The sequence below is a fragment of the Cryptomeria japonica genome, chromosome 5, assembly GCF_030272615.1.
Source record: "Cryptomeria japonica chromosome 5, Sugi_1.0, whole genome shotgun sequence".
Lineage (NCBI taxonomy): Eukaryota > Viridiplantae > Streptophyta > Pinopsida > Cupressales > Cupressaceae > Cryptomeria > Cryptomeria japonica.
Genome location: NC_081409.1, coordinates 715,673,811 through 715,690,275, shown reverse-complemented (window position 1 = coordinate 715,690,275; position 16,465 = coordinate 715,673,811). Strand labels below are relative to the sequence as shown.

Sequence of the window (16,465 nt, the reverse complement as noted above, 5' to 3'; positions counted from 1 at the left end):
CTCTTGAGATAGTTTTCAGGCAACTTGTAACAGAAGACTATCAATACAGAGGTTCCATTAAGTGCTATAAGAACATGAAGAACCAAATCTTATATTGGATTATAACAACTTGTGGTGGCACATTGTATTAAACCCTTTATTAGATTTATCAAGAGGACAAAATGAAATTCATCAACACAAAAGTATACACGAATTTTGGAATTGAAACAACAAATCTTGTATATTAATTTTTGGAGAGTGAATGCATACAATAGCTACACTTACAGATACTCCATTACACAGTGATTGCATAAAATGATACTTCCATTCCTACAAACTTCTCCAATGCAGACATCCCATAGCCCCTACTGGCAGCCTGACAAATTGTGAATTATTCTGGATCACTTCCCTTTTTTAATTGAAAAAGACTCCCTATAAATACCTGATCTAAAAGACATATGTGAAAGCACACACCCTTTCTCATATAGGAGGGAGTTACAAACAGTTGTTTTTCCAAAGGACACACCCTTTTGTTTACAAGATAATTATATTTGAATCCTTAAAATACACACTAAATAAAGCTTTAATAATGTTCTGTATAATCTTTCACTTTGATAAAATTCCACTTCCGCTCTTGAACTCCTTAATATTCCCTATCACCAAACTTTGATAAAATATCCTGCACACAAACTAAACCAATCAAACTCATTGGTTAAAAAAAAAATTAATTACTCTCGATTAGGTTTTACTTATGAAAGATTAATAATCCCTTTCCTAATGCAAGATCAATCCTCCTTAATCAAAGTATATATTTTACAAAGTGATTTTTATACTTGGGACTTTAAAAATATTAATTCATATAATAAAACAAAATATTTACCCAAGTATATATTTCCAAATAATAACAGAAGGTAAAATACTTTATAATAATACTTCCCTTGGAAAATGGTAACCATGGATAAATATTCCAACTTTGCAATAACTTTTCATCCTTTTAGGGAAACTTCAATTCTTTTTGACATATTTTATCATATAGAGCATATACTTGCAAAAAACCAATCAAACCATTAACTATATGATTTAAATAATTTACCCTAATAAATATATTCAATTTATAAACTTAGGGAAAATAAAATGCATATGGAAGGATCACTTAAATAAATAAATGCTTTTCATCATTTTACTTATGATAAAAATACATTTTCTCTAGAATAATAATAATCATGTTTTGATCTTGCATAAAATCAACCCTAATATATACATGTTCCATTTTATTCACTTAGGGTGAAAAAATATAAATGATCAAATGATAATATCAAAATGCTAAAATTTATTAGGTCATCAAATTAAAGATTTAACCATGGTAAAAGAAATTATAAAATATAACTTCCTTTGTGATAAAATATATCCCTTTATAACCTCTCAAAAGGTAATTTCAAAAGATAATATTGAAAACTATTATTATCGTATCAAATGTTGTAAACAAGATTTCTTATACCAAGGTGCTCCTGAAATTTCTTGAGTAAGGGATACTTCCTGTTAATATGCAACCAAGAAATATAATTTTTGCCTATAGTATCCTACACAAAACATAAAAAAATAAAATAAAATCAACTAGCTTGATAGGTCATATGTTCCTATTTCATAGGGATACATTTAATTAAATCATTGATAATATTTTCTACATACATAAAAAAATAAAATAAAATCAACTACCTTGATAGGTCATATGTTCCTATTTCATAGGGATACATTTAATTAAATCATTGATAATATTTCCCCCATGTAGAATAAAGTAAATGGAAACTTCTTGAGTAAACATTCAAATAAGGATATTAAAGATTTGAGAGTATTTTTACTTTCACTTGAATAATTTCCAAAGTAACAAGAAAGTTGCCATAATAACCTCTTGATATTAATTTTACCTTTTAACTTAATAAATCAAAAGCAAATGATTAAAACATACCTACCTCCGCTTGATAAAAATACATTACCTTGGTAAATATTCCCCTCTTGCAATAAGAATATATTTTGAATAATATGCATATGAAAAGATTAAAAATCCACTTAAATAAACAAATGCTTTTTACTATCTCCACTTGTAATTTGAAACATTTCACACCTTTGAAATATTTTTCAAAATAAGATCCATTTATATGAAATGACATTTTACCCTAATATATATTTTACCAATGTTTTTGGGTAAAAATAATTTATTTAAATCACATATTTAAAAATGTATTTCCACATTTCAAGATTACTTTAATAAATTAAAATCTTGTGGAAATATTTGCAAATTATTATCCATAGTAATTTACCCTAATAAACATTTTCAAGTAATACAATAGAGCAATTGGTAAAAGGGGAGGATAGGTATGGGTAGTTAGGAAGGTTGGGTTGAGAGGTTTAGTGTTCAACTCCCTCTGCCCTTTTGTAAACATATATTTTATTTTTTAATCATTTATATGCAAAATATAATCACATTGCAAAAAATATTCTTGGGTAAGATATACTTTCTGTAGAATAATTTTTTGATTGTCCAACCCGGATAATTTTAGGTTCCACCAAAATCAACATCAAGATTTAACTAGGGCTAAAAGAACCATAATCCAATCTAGCATAACAGGCCCACATGTTTTCATAGCATCATATTAGTGCAATATTTGATATTTTTTTGTAGTTGTGTAAAATTCAAGATTCTACAACAATTATCAATATTAATTTTTACTCAAATCTGATTTAAATTAATTGCTATATTAATGCCACACCTAGATATCTAGGTTTATATGGACGAAGTTTACATTTATGTTTTTCCTCGACAAGATGATATGTTTCAGATAAAAGGAATATACAATATGGGTAGAAATTAGGGAGACAAAGACTTTGAAAAAAATAGGCGGAACAAAATCTTCTCTACTGTTTTTGGGGGCTAACATTTTAATAATACATACTGACGTGCAATGAACCGACTTCTACATTCGTTTTGTGTTAAAATAGTGCCAATTAAACGGGGGAACCCACAAATCCAAAACAAATGACATCGAGATGTCCGCACAATGTTGGTGACCTCATTTTATGCTGAAGATCTGGAATGTTCAACAAACTACTCAATCTTGTGTGGCTATCAGTTGAGTTATTACAAAGCTTATCTCTGAGAAAAACATGCACGTCTATCCTGTATTATATATAACAGAGCTATTTTAAAGATAAGTGCTACGGTTGCATGTTTTCAATTTTGAAGTTGAAGCATAGTTTGGATGCCAATGGCCCGCTTTCACCCTCGTTTACCCATCTTTGTATTCCTCACCCTGCTGCTCATAGTGCAGGTAACAACTTTTCTATTGTAAAATTACTTTGAATCTTTTTTGGCTTTTCTTTTGATTCGGGTGAGAATATATGGTGTTAATGAACAGGTTTGGAAAGTATCAACACATGCAGTTGAGGATAATGTGAAGTTTGTAGAGGTAATGATAAATTAGCTATCTAACTTCTGCTTCTTTAATTTGATTTTATGGAGAAAACTGGCATAAGTTATTTGTTTTGAATAAATGGTGCAGCTGCAGACTGATGTGGGTGATAACAGTTATGGAGCAGTGAAGGCTCATATCGGTATGTGTATATGAAAGGCGTCTTCTTAAACATCCTCTGGTTTGATCTTTTCAAAATTTTAAATTAAAAGAAAGTGTGTAAGTACGGATAGAAGAGGTAAATAGTTATTTCAAATAGGAAGATACCCGTGTTGTATATTATATGGTAATTGTAAGACTTTTTATGTTATGATGTGTTCAAGTGCAGACTGTGATAAGGAATGCAATAGGAGATGCTCCAAGGCATCATTGCATAATAGGTGTCTCAAGTACTGCGGAATATGCTGTGAGAAATGTAACTGCGTTCCACCTGGTACATATGGCTACGGAGATGTTTGCCCTTGCTATGCCAATTTGAAGAACCCCAAGGGTGGACACAAATGCCCTTAGCACATTATCATACTCATATAATAATCCCCATTCTTTCCTTGAGAATGGATGATATATTATTAAATTTATGTTCAATCTTTGAATTCATATTTTAATGTAAAAATTGTTCCATTTTTGTTGTCCTGTGTTAAAAGTGGGTTGTTTAAAAAAATATTTTTCCAAATTCACATTTAAATTAATAAATAATTTTAGATTGTCTTTATTTTTTATTAAAACAAATTAATGGTTTGATAGGCGAACTTCACACATCTTTATGATATTGGTCATTCTTACAACTTCTCACACACATCATAGATATCACATGATATTATTGGCTAAGTATATATGATAAAATAGTTTTGATGGTTTGTAGCTACATGTAGCAACACAAATATCTGTAATCAATCTTTAAATATGTCACACATACTTTAGTTTTCTCACATAACACTTTGTATAGGAAACATACCTTATCCAGACCTCTTCTAATTTCTACCATGACTTTAAAAGGGTCCAATGCACCTTGAAGACAAGCCACAAAGTTCTACTCATATCATAACTCATTACATTTTTATGCCATCATTCTATAGACTTGAAACAATGTGGTCAATGTGGAATTTAGTTGGCACTCTTGAGGCCTACACTATACCAACCATCCACTAGCACATCAAAAAACTACTAGCAAATAGTTGCACTCCATAGCTATCAAAAGATAAAAAGTTATACAAGGAAATGGTTCTTGACTTCCTAATGACTCTTGGTTTGTATGACATGTGATATCTAATAAAATGAGATACTACGCCTATGAATGAAAACTAAGATCTCAAATTTCCTTGCATATAATTGGAACGTGAATAAGTTTAGCTACAACATTGATATGAGAGAAAAAAGTTTGGGATTCTATTCCTTTGCTGCGATAGAATTGAGATTTTGAAGCATGTGTGTGAGATCTAGGGTTAATGATAGCAAAAATGATTTATTTCAGGATAAACAATAGATTATAGAAATAATGATAGACATAATAAACTACACCAACAATAGAGATAGAAAGAGGAGCATGGCTCTAAAAATTAGAGCAAAAAGTGCTAGACATGGGTGTTGGGTGCGCTAGTCTAAATATTTCCGAAATTGATGAGGATGAACCTAGTGCAATAGAACATTAGCATCCAATGAAATAGTCAAAATTTTCTTGTCTATTTGATATTTATCAAAACCTATAGTAGTCTAGTTGCAATCCCATACCACTTTCATTATTGGTTCTGAACCTAAAAAATGGGGAAGAAGGGTTGTATTACATATAGAGTCTTGCCTAGAAGTCAAATCATATGCTTGTGTTCCCACCTCAACAATAATTATGATGAAAAAAAGTGTGTATTTTTGAGAGGAGAAAAGCTAAATAGTAAAGAAAATGTTGAAATCACAAATCCTACTTAAATTATGAATCCATTGACATGGAATCTCATACAAGTATTGAAGTTGATAGAATTAAGTCTTGTAATGTATTAGCATATGCTTTCATTATGTAGAAATACAATGTACTTGATCGTTATTACTGTAAGAAAGTTGTATGCTTGAATGCTTTGCTACTTGAATGCATATCTATAATTGAATTTCTTGACTGAATGATAGGAATCATATTTCAACTTTGCTAGGATTTGAAATGAGAGAGAGAGTTGTAATTATATGCAACTTACATATTTTTGCTGTTTGTGGAATGTTAATAACAAAGGGTAAATTCACTCTATTTGTAATAATAAGTTTTGTTCTTCAAAAGTTGAGCTCTAATTGTCTAGATGTCTAGATAGGGGCACCAAACACCATAGTCTTGAAAAAATGAGCCATAAAAAAGGTCATGAATATGAAAATGCACCTTTTTTTAATGAAAATTGTCTTGAAAGTGAGCATAATTAGGCATAATTTAAGCACATCCAACAAAGTGAACCTGGACCTAGTATGAATTTGTTAAGGTATACAATTTATGGCACTAGAATATATAAGAATATAGATAAATAGATAGTAATCATACATCCTTAGATCATGAGTACGTCTCATAAATCTTGTACATATTCCTATAGCTTCATCTAGATCCTCATCTAGATAGTTTTCCACAAAGATTCACCCTAGCTTCTAGATTAGTAAGCCTTAAATTAATGACCCATAACCCATTTTTTAGGAGACCCAGAGAGGAGGGATGGAAGGAATAGAAGAATAAGAAATTTGAGCCATTTTGGGGTCAATTTATTTTATTTGAAGGATATTATTTTAGTGTGAGATGTGGAGAAAGAATATGAGAGTCAAACACAATATAGAAGAGGGCATTCTATGTGAGTTTAAGAGGCTCAAATCAAAGGAGGTTTATGGGCACAAGAAATGTCTAAATTAAAAAATATGCTTAAAAATTATGTGGAAAAGTACTAAAATACTTTTTTAGCTAAGAAAAATATTGTCTAACTATAATTAATGAATTTTTGTTTCTTATAAATCTCTATTCTATGTTCTATGCATAAATTGCATGCAAGCTCTAAAAATTGTGTGGAACATAGGATTTGGGTTAAGTAGGACTTTATGAATTTACTTAATGGCTTAAAAATGGAATATTGCAGCCATAAGATTTCCATGGCCATGTTCTATTTCTATTAGTAACTTGTTTTACATTATTCCATAAATGTCCCTTTTCTGCCATTTAATGATGTACCTTAATCTTGAAGAAGGAATCATTATCCTTTTTCTTTCTTTCTTTCTTTATTTCCTATTTATAATGAAAAACATCAAATGTGGTGTATTATATTTGATTGTAGGTGTTTTTTAATGCCTCCCATGTTCGTATTTTATCATCATTATTTTGATCCTTTGTGGATACTATATATGATACATTGGATTGTGTGTATTATCATTCTTTTGTATTGACACCCAAGTGTTGCATCATATGATTTAGTTATAGCATTTTGATAGTATAGATATGATGTGCTTATCATTTCAGTTCATTATACATGTTAGGTTTAATGAATTATTATCTTTATGATGATATGAGTATGTGATGATGTACTAACTATGTTATGATGTTGACACCGATTGGAGATTTGTATGTGCTTCGACATACATACATACATACATACATACATACATACATACATATACATATATATACACATACACATACACATACACATACACATACACATATACATACACACACATACATACATATACATATATATACAAATACATACAGACATACATACATACATACATACATACATACATACATATACATATATATACAGATATATACATATATACATACATATACATATATATATACATACATATACATATACATACATACATACATACATACATACATACATACATATGTAAGTACGTATGCATGTATGTATGTATATGTATGTATATACATATACATATACATATACATATACATACACACACACACATAAGAGCATAAGAATACACATATACATTTATATACATATGTATGTGTGTGTATATGTATATGTATAAATATGCACAAGATCCCATAATGTTTGTTGAATGATGTAGGTACCTTGTATCAACTCCACCTAGCTTCACACGTTTGAACTTGCCCTACACAGTGGTGGTTAACAAGAGATACCACATTGACCATTTATCGTAAAACCCTACCAATTGTACCTTGTTCATAATGATTTGCATGAATTTGTCAGTTTATACTTCGAGTGCCATAGTAGTGTTGTCTAAACAACCCTATTACCCCCATGTGGTCAACCAATAAAGACTATTTGTGCATATTTTCTTAATTGCATTTTATCATCAGTTTTAATTATGAAAATGTTTTAATAATTTATTGCAATTTAATATGTAAAGAGTTAAATGTGCCTTATGTGTATTCATCATGATGGAAAATTCATAATGAGGCTAATTGGGTTATTTGGGAACTTAGAAATAAGGAATATTTATTATTTTATTTATTAATTTTTAAAAAAGTGAATAGTAATAAGGTTTTAAATGGCCACTTGAGGAGGAAATCTTAGGGGATATTTTGTGGCAACTAGATCATTGGATTGGCATTGGGAGATTGTTCTTGATGCTCCAAGGATTTGTCATTTTATTAAGTGTGTAGCTCAAACATCACTGAGTATCGTGGAGCTGGTTTTGGAAAATTCTGGGTGGATTAAATATGTTTGGAGCTCACTCAACTCTTGACTAGCCTTGTAGGTGTCATCTAGTGACTTGGTGACACCATGCTTGTCTCATTTTCTCACTTTTTTGCCCAATTTTACTGACTTGAGTGTCATGCAAATATTTTGACTTAATCAAGGTATTCAGGAGGCCAAATTGTCCAACTAAGAAGCTCATTGCTTAGGACATATGTGTGTCATGGAGTAGGACAACACAATTTCACTAGTTTAAAGGATGCTTGCATGGGTGAAGGACTGATGCATGGGTCAAGGAAACATGCATGCTATGATAGTACCTTGAAATGTGCCAATGTCCTTTTTGTATGTTTTCTTCCTAGGAAGGAGCGTAGGTTTGGTAATTCAATATGGAGGTGATTATGAGAGCTAGGGGTGTAGTGCCCCTCCCTAATTCATCTTTCCTTTTTGTGCATCAGTAGATTACATTGGCATAGATTAGACTATTTTGTGATGCTTTGATTAGATATTTATGGATTTATCTATGATCTAGATGCTTCTTTATGGATATTAGACATATTATATTATGCTTGACATCATGACTACTTATGGATGATGACATTCCTAGAATACTATGATGATGGATTACTCTTTGATGACTCATATGTGCTCATTTCTTTATGCGTTTCATGATGATTTATGGCAATTGGATGATATTATATTATGTACTAATCCTATCTTATTATGATGATGATTATGATAGTGCTTGCTTGATTGCGAGTCTCTTCTACTACATTCATGATAAGGGACGATGTCATACCACTCATTCGTGAGCATGATATGACCTTTCTATTTCCTTTCACTTGTCTTCCTATTATATGATATATTAGTGTATATATTGTTGTATGCATATTGGTGATGCCAGGTTTGTAGGTACCAGACATCGACTCCACCAAGCTTCACAGGTCTACACGTGTCCTATCCCAATGGCAAGTTGATTGGATATGACATGAAAACCCATTCTATACTCTAGGTTTAAGTTGATCACCCTTGTTAGTTTAGTGTCTAGTGATTCCTTGGGTTACCCTATGTTGGATTTCTTTGTGTAGTGTTGTAATTGTTGATTGGTTTAATTATTAATTAATTGATTAAATTGATTTATATAGATTAATAATGTTAAATTAAATTAATGGATTAATATAGTTTAAAATAATAAATTAAATAAATAGTTGATATAAATATTTTTGTGTTATAGTGTGATTATTATTATTTATCCTTTTATTTTATAGTTAAAATAATGATCTAATATCATCATGGCTTATCAAGGATTAATTAATTAATTATTATTTATTTGATTATTTGTTTGTATTTATTTATATACCTTTGATTATTTAATTATTGGAGCTTTTATTTAATTATTATTTATACTTTATTTGTGGCTTTTAATTTATTATTATCCCTTGGTTTATTTTATTGGGCTTGATCTATTACTATTCCATTCGGTTTTAAATTAATTACTGATGTCTCTTGTTACATGGTTTAATAGAGATAATATACTACTTACCTACCATTTTATTACTATTGGTTATATTGTTTTGGGGGAAATAAAATATAATATATGGTATGGTAGGTATATTATATTGTATCTGGGAATATTTTGATTGGTCAACATTTGGAATGGTTTTGGGTTGATTTTCTATTTAATTGATTTTCTGTGCATTCACCTGGGTTGTTCTCCAGAAAGGATTTTACACATTCGGCTATGGCAAGCTACTTTGATTTGGATTTGTTTACATGGAGATTGTTTGTCTTGGCCAGAGTATTGGATTTCTCTTCATCAGATCTTCTTTTGGCCATAACTTCTATTATTTCAGGTTGGAGAAGCCTATGTTCTTCGCATTTGGTTTTCAAAAGACTGTATGCTCTGTGTTTTTTTAGAAAGATTGTATTCGAGTATTGAGTTAATTTTACAATATGATACAAGATTTTACTATATATTTCTTGGGAAATATTTATTTGTATATTTATTGTCTGCACATTGCCGTGAATGGTCAACTTTGTATTTTGAATTGTCTATGCTTTTTCCCTTTAGACTTGTGGACTATGTGTTTTGGAGTTTAGAGGTGTTGGTTTCTGTTTGGGATCTTATTATTATTCCCGTGAGGAGTTTTGAAGCTCTGTTTATGCTTCTTGTATTTTGTTTATTGAATCTGCCAAAAGTTTATTTCTCTGAGTCCAATTGGTGCTTTTATTTAATCTGCTCAAGCTTGGATTTTTTTATTTCTTAGTCTTTAATTATATATGCGATCCTTTTGATTATATTTTCGGCAACCATTTTGATCTATGTGATTTTATTTTGCTTGTCATGATTTTGATTTTCATCTGAGTGAATGCGCTAAAAATACAAAAGTGCTAATATTTTTAGTAAAAGCACTATTATTTTCATCAAAGGTGCTAACCTATCAGGTATAGGTGCTAAATAATTTATTGAATGTGATAAATAGTTTCATATGTGCTAAAAGACTTGATAAAAATGCTATTCTATCTAATAAAGGCATTGAAACAATGAATGGAGGAACTATAGGATTGTGCAAAAGCGCTACTCTGCGGAGTATATGAGCTGTTCTAGTTATTCTACCTTCTGAGTTAGTTTTGTTGATTTTTGAGTTTTCTATTTTGGTTTTCAAATACCCAGAGGTTGTTTCTGATTCCTGAGATGTTCCAAGACTGTTTTATTGATTTATCATTGAATGTTTTGGCTATATTTGGTTATATTTAATTATTTGTAGCCAGGCTCCATGGTTATAATCCTATATGTCAGATTTCTTGCTTTGCCTAAGATGTTGATGCTGATTGGATTGAATTGACACCTTGGATTGCTAGGTCTTGTATTATTGTGAGCCCATGGTCATGTTGAGATATTTTATGTTATGGATTTCTTTGTTGTAACCCTAAGGTCTAGGTGCATGCTAGGGGGAGTGGGATTCCAAGCGAGTGATTGGGAGTACAAGGGGGCAAATAGCTAGGTTACCTAGGGTCTAGATAACTAGATATCTCATTAGAAGTTTGATTGTAATAAAGTGATAACTTAATATAATAATTCTTGGGTTTGGGTAGCATAGTTCATCTTAATAAGATAAGAAATGGTTGGTGGCCCCTCTGCCTTGTCCAGTGGTGGCAAACTAGGATAGGATTGGGAAGGCCTTGGTGACCCATGTAAGCTGACCTACCTTACCACATTAAGGTTGAGATGCCTTCACATGTGCATCTAGGATGGCTGGGGCAGGTACCTAGGTATGGTTGGGACAGGTACCCAAGTATGGTTGGGATAGACACCTAGGTTCCCATTTGTTGCATGTGATGACACTCTTCTTCCTACATGTAGGTCCTAGTGCCTTGAGTCATGTTTTGATACATTGCCTCTAGAGGATTTATGATTGGAGATTTTATGTTTTGCATCCTTGTGTTAGTATTGTGTTATCTTGTGGTTGTTAGGTGTCAGCCTAGATCTAGAGTGTGAGTGGGATCTTGTGTCAACTCCTAGGATGAGGAGTGGTTCCTTTGGTTCCACATGGTCGGTTGGTTTGATGACTTCTTCTATTGGGATGTGCTTCATTGGATTCTCTTGCATGGATGTGGATCTTTTATCTCTTCAACTATGGATTGACATTTGTAGCAGATTGATGTAAATGATTCTTATGGCCTATGTATGTAATTTGACTCATGATGTAATTGTAATGTAAATGAGAACTATGTTCCTTATTGGAGAAGGATATTGTATTCATGTAAATGGTATTTAGCATTTTAGGAGAACAAATGATGTAAAATGTGACATTGGTTTATTAATGAAAACGGATTTATGGATATGCATATAGTCTCATGTAAGATTGGAAATGTGATAGATTATCTTGAGATTATTTTATGATGATGATAGAAATGTATAAGTGATTGGGATTAGGAACATTTGGTATTGGTGCTTAAAATGAACCTAAAAGGGGTTGGTTAAGGTATGCTTAGTAGATGGATATATTCATGTTATAGAATAGTGAATGATCATGTATGCATGGGAAGAATAAATCATGTTAGAGATAGTATGCAAGCTTGTTATCATACTTATGATGCTATGTTGTTTCTTATGGTTAGCTTAGGTAATGGCGTTGAGATACCCCAGGGAATGCTTAGATGTATTGTGATTATTTCTGCTTGCGTTATGTGTTTTTCGTGATTATGTTAAGATGGTTAAATGTTATTTGATTAATTGATGTTTATTGCATGTGAGTAAATTGTATGACTACATTAGTAGATGTGCTTAAAAAAAAAATCTCTAGTTGCTTGTTAGTTGGTTAATTTTCTCTAAGGTACAAGGGGTGTCAATTTGGAACCATTTTGGATGCATTGAAAGGGTAGAGACATGAAAGAACCCTTAGAGTGGTCTTGAGTTGGTTTTAAGTGAGCTTAAATGGTGTTTGAAGTGTCCAATTGTAACTAGAGTTTTATAGAGTTCATTGGTGACACCTAGGCCCTAGTATGTGGTCCTATTTGTCAAATCAAGCCTTGTAACTTTCAAAATGGTCTAGTGTGAGCCTAATAACCATTGAAACATTTTATTAGGTCTTGGGAGACCTATCCCCTTGTTCTATTGAAGTTTTGAGTGTTTAGACTTCTGCTTATGCATTGTTGGTTAACAATAATTTGACTTATCTTGAGGTTTGAGCTTAATATGTTAGAGTAAATTATAATTTACTAACAATATTAAGCTAAAGTAGGCAATTTTATATTCCTAGATGTTAGGTAAACTTTAATAATATTTTATTATTTACTTATATTAGTTTTTGTACCATTAGTTAGCAGGTTGTTGTACCTGCTCTCACACCTTATCGGTGCTTGCATTCTAGTCTTTCCCTATATAAGCAGACTTATGTACATTTGTAATTCATCTTATTTCAATATATTTTATCACATTTAATGATATATTTGGTTTTCTTGTGTAAGTTTCTGCAGGTTGTCATCTTGACATTGAAGTTATACTCTTACATGGTGTTAGAGCCTGTCATCTTGCAACTCCTTTCAAATTTGAGAAATTTTTAAGTCAATATGAAGTCTTGAGGTCCCGGGAGTTGCATATTGGCTCAATCCAACCATATTACTAGTTATTTTGGTATCAAGGGTTTGCAGATCCGCAGACTGTCTGGTATGATTTCACCATTTGAAATTTTGTCCAATTTCCATTTCGCCTCATATCGATCTCATTATTGGTAGCATATCACTATTGGAGGGGGCGCAGAAGATTTTATCGCCCTACTCATGACCATTTCATTTTTCATTTCTATGGAGATCATCCTTCATTGGTTCAAGCTTGAGATCTGCGATATATCATTGAACCATTGGACTAGGTCTCTGCTTATATCAGGTGTTCATTGGTGGTTTCCTCAATCGCTACGTGTTCATTGGTGGTTTTCTTGCATCGGGTGCTTTTTCCCCCTCATTATAGCAGGTTGGCGCAACTTCATCACTTTGCATTGCTTTGAAATCATTTTCTATTACAGATCGTGTTCATTACATTGCAGGCCCATCCCTTGACTATGGTCACCGCTTCGTTTTTCTTAGTGGAGAGTGCATTCATCAGGTCCATCTTTTTTGTTTGATCGGACCTCTTCATTAGCAGCGACTTCTTTATTGGTAGCGTTTCAAAGCCCTCTATATTTCTTTGCAATTTTGTGTTTGCGTGTGGATTTGGTTAGGGCTCATTGCTCATTGGTAGTAGAATTATATTATTGGCCACGTTCGAGGTGCATATTATTGGAGACTAATTTTTTTTGGTCGTGGCTACTTTGACCTGTGCTCTAGAGTTGGGTTGTGTTTGTTGGCACGGGCACCTGCCAACCCATCGCTCCTATCGCCCTTAAAGGACCTCTCCCAGCACTTTTTGCTGCAAATTACGTTTTGTTTTTCCAAGCCTTATTTGGGAAATCTCATTTTTGATGACACTATCTTTGTAATCTTTTAAAGAATTTTTAGTCAATTATGATTTTTTATTTTTTCTTAGAGAACGTGAATTATAGGCAATGGAACAATTTTATAATCACTCATCTTACTGAGTTTCAGTTATTGTCGTATTTGTATAATGATGTTCCAATTTAGGAGGCATATGGTGATCATGATACTCTACCATCTCTCAATGCTCCTCTTTTTGGTTCAAATGTGCCTCTTTATTGTTCAGAGTAGATAACCCATGTTTGTGATCCTTTGGAGGATTTGAAAATTTTAGATGAGGTTGCAAATACTTCAGAGGTTCCTGGTTCTTCATCAAAGGTTGTTTATTCTTCATCAGCGATAGTTGATCAGCCTTCACTTCTATTGACTCATCATCTAGAGTCATTTGAGAGTTTCATCATTCTTGATCAATAGGACCACCATTGTCTTTTAGATTTGGGGGACATATTTAGTGTTTTAGATTAGTGGTTGCAGGATAGATTCCTATCTGGTATCTTAGATTTGGTTTGTTAGTCTTCAACTTGTTCGGAAGATAAATTTGAGGGCTTATCTCTCCTCTTTGATGATAGTAATTTCATTCCTATTGTCACATCATCTTTTCCTTTGGAGCTTGCTCAAGATCAGTTTCTAGTTGTTCCTTGTTTGTCACCTTCTCTTATGATTGGCTATGTACTTGATTGGTTTGTGGTATCATCTTCCAAATTCATGGTGCTTTATTGGTTTGTGGAATCATCTTCCAAATTCATGGTGACACATGAGAAGATCTTAGAGGCAACATCATCATTCTACATTTGGATTCCACTTCCTAATTCCTATTCAGAATGGGAAGCATACCTGCATCTCTACATGGTTTTCCTCTTTCCTAAGGGGAGACAAGTGGTTTGTAGGAATTGAATATTTTTTTGTTTTCAGACACTTACCATACTTAGAGGAGATTATCCATTATGGGGGGGCTATGTAGTATCCTTTCTTCCTTCCTATGGGGGGATAATTATTTGTAAATACATGATGGATGTAGTCCTTGGGGGACCCTGTGATTGAGTTCTCCATCCATGCATCTTGTTTCTTATATCTCTTTTTTGGAGAGGAGTTTTGTCCCATGAGATATTCTCCAGATCACTCGCTTCGTACATGGGTACCTAACATGGCCTTGTAGTCGAAACCCATTTTGCATTTTGTATACTAATTATTCTCCCTAAGTTGCACTTAAGGAGGGGTGTTGGAGTAAATTATTATTTACTCACAATCTTAAGTATACTTAGGCAATTTCATATTCCTAGGTATTAGGTAAACTTTATTATTTTCTTATTTATCTACATTACTTTTTGTGCCATTAGTTGATAGGTAGTTGTACATACCCTCACACCTCATTGGTGTTTGCATTCTAGCCTTTACCTATATATGCAAACTTATGTACATTTATAATTCATCTCATCTCAATATATTATATCCCATTTGGTAATATGGTTTCTATGGGTTGTGATTCTAGCTTTGAAGTTATACTCCTACATAATACATGTTCGAGATGTATATGTCCATGCTTGATTTCTTGAAAAAAAATATTTCAATGTATTCTATGCATATTTTTCTCATATCCTCTATGGTTTCTTGGCTGGTATTACACCCTTATTGTTTTACGAGTGGCAACAAGAGAATTATATCATGTAGGGTCAGATCCTTGTCTCCTTCTAATTCCCAGATCTAGTCAAAAGATTTCCATCTCTTCTTATTTTTACCAATCTCAGCTCTTATGAGATTTGTGCCTTTTTCCTTGGTTGGCTAACATGTAAATGGTTGGATCCCTTCCCATGCTTATGTAATAAAAACTAATAGTACTAGTAATGACACTAACAAAAATCATTCTAGAATTGAGATATTGTTGGAAGTTTAGTATTAATTTTTTATAGTCAATTGAGGCTATGAAAACTAACAGTGAAAATATTTGTTGGTACTTTATTTGGTTTCTATTTAACTCATGGCTTTAAATTATTTTTAACGTGTTCATGATTATACAACCTATAATCCAATGCAAATTGAGAATATGATGACATCTATCAATGTTGTTGAATGATTGGGTAACTCCTCTCTAACAAAGTCTATAAGCTCTTTCTTGATAGTGGAATAATGTTTGTCTACTTGGGATAGGAAAATAAAAGTATAAACCTTCAAATATCTAGAAATTTAAAAAATATTATTTCAAAGACTAATCTTCTTATGCATATTAATCATTATGTGCTATATATCTCCATTAGAATTGTGCTAACTTGACACATCTTCATTGATTTTACTACTTCTCTTCAAGTTAAAATGTAGCATTGATCACAAATATATTTTAAATAAATATTAATATAATGCTTCTAGTTTTTCTTATTTTAGAAAATTTAGTAATATTTAAGGATTATTTTT

The 16,465-nt window shown here is 31.9% G+C and overlaps 1 protein-coding gene across 1 annotated transcript; it reads left to right on the top strand.

Annotated features, from left to right (window-relative positions):
• The first annotated feature begins 3,179 nt into the window (after positions 1-3,179).
• Positions 3,180-4,071, top strand: LOC131059194 (cypmaclein-like). The gene is made up of 4 exons (XM_057992522.2): positions 3,180-3,305; positions 3,393-3,443; positions 3,537-3,588; positions 3,775-4,071. Exons 1-4 carry the CDS (start codon positions 3,237-3,239, stop codon positions 3,954-3,956), a joined length of 354 nt encoding a protein of 117 aa, XP_057848505.2. The 5' UTR covers positions 3,180-3,236; the 3' UTR covers positions 3,957-4,071.
• The last annotated feature ends 12,394 nt before the right edge of the window (positions 4,072-16,465 follow it).

What these genes read in the sequence shown, in the direction of transcription:
- LOC131059194 (XM_057992522.2), top strand. Translation starts at nt 3,237, where the DNA reads ATGCCAATGGCCCGCTTTCACCCTCGTTTACCCATCTTTGTATTCCTC. An exon ending in ATAATGTGAAGTTTGTAGAG is followed by an intron (nt 3,444 to 3,536) that starts GTAATGATAAAT and finishes TAAATGGTGCAG; the next exon opens with CTGCAGACTGATGTGGGTGA. An exon ending in AGCAGTGAAGGCTCATATCG is followed by an intron (nt 3,589 to 3,774) that starts GTATGTGTATAT and finishes GTTCAAGTGCAG; the next exon opens with ACTGTGATAAGGAATGCAAT.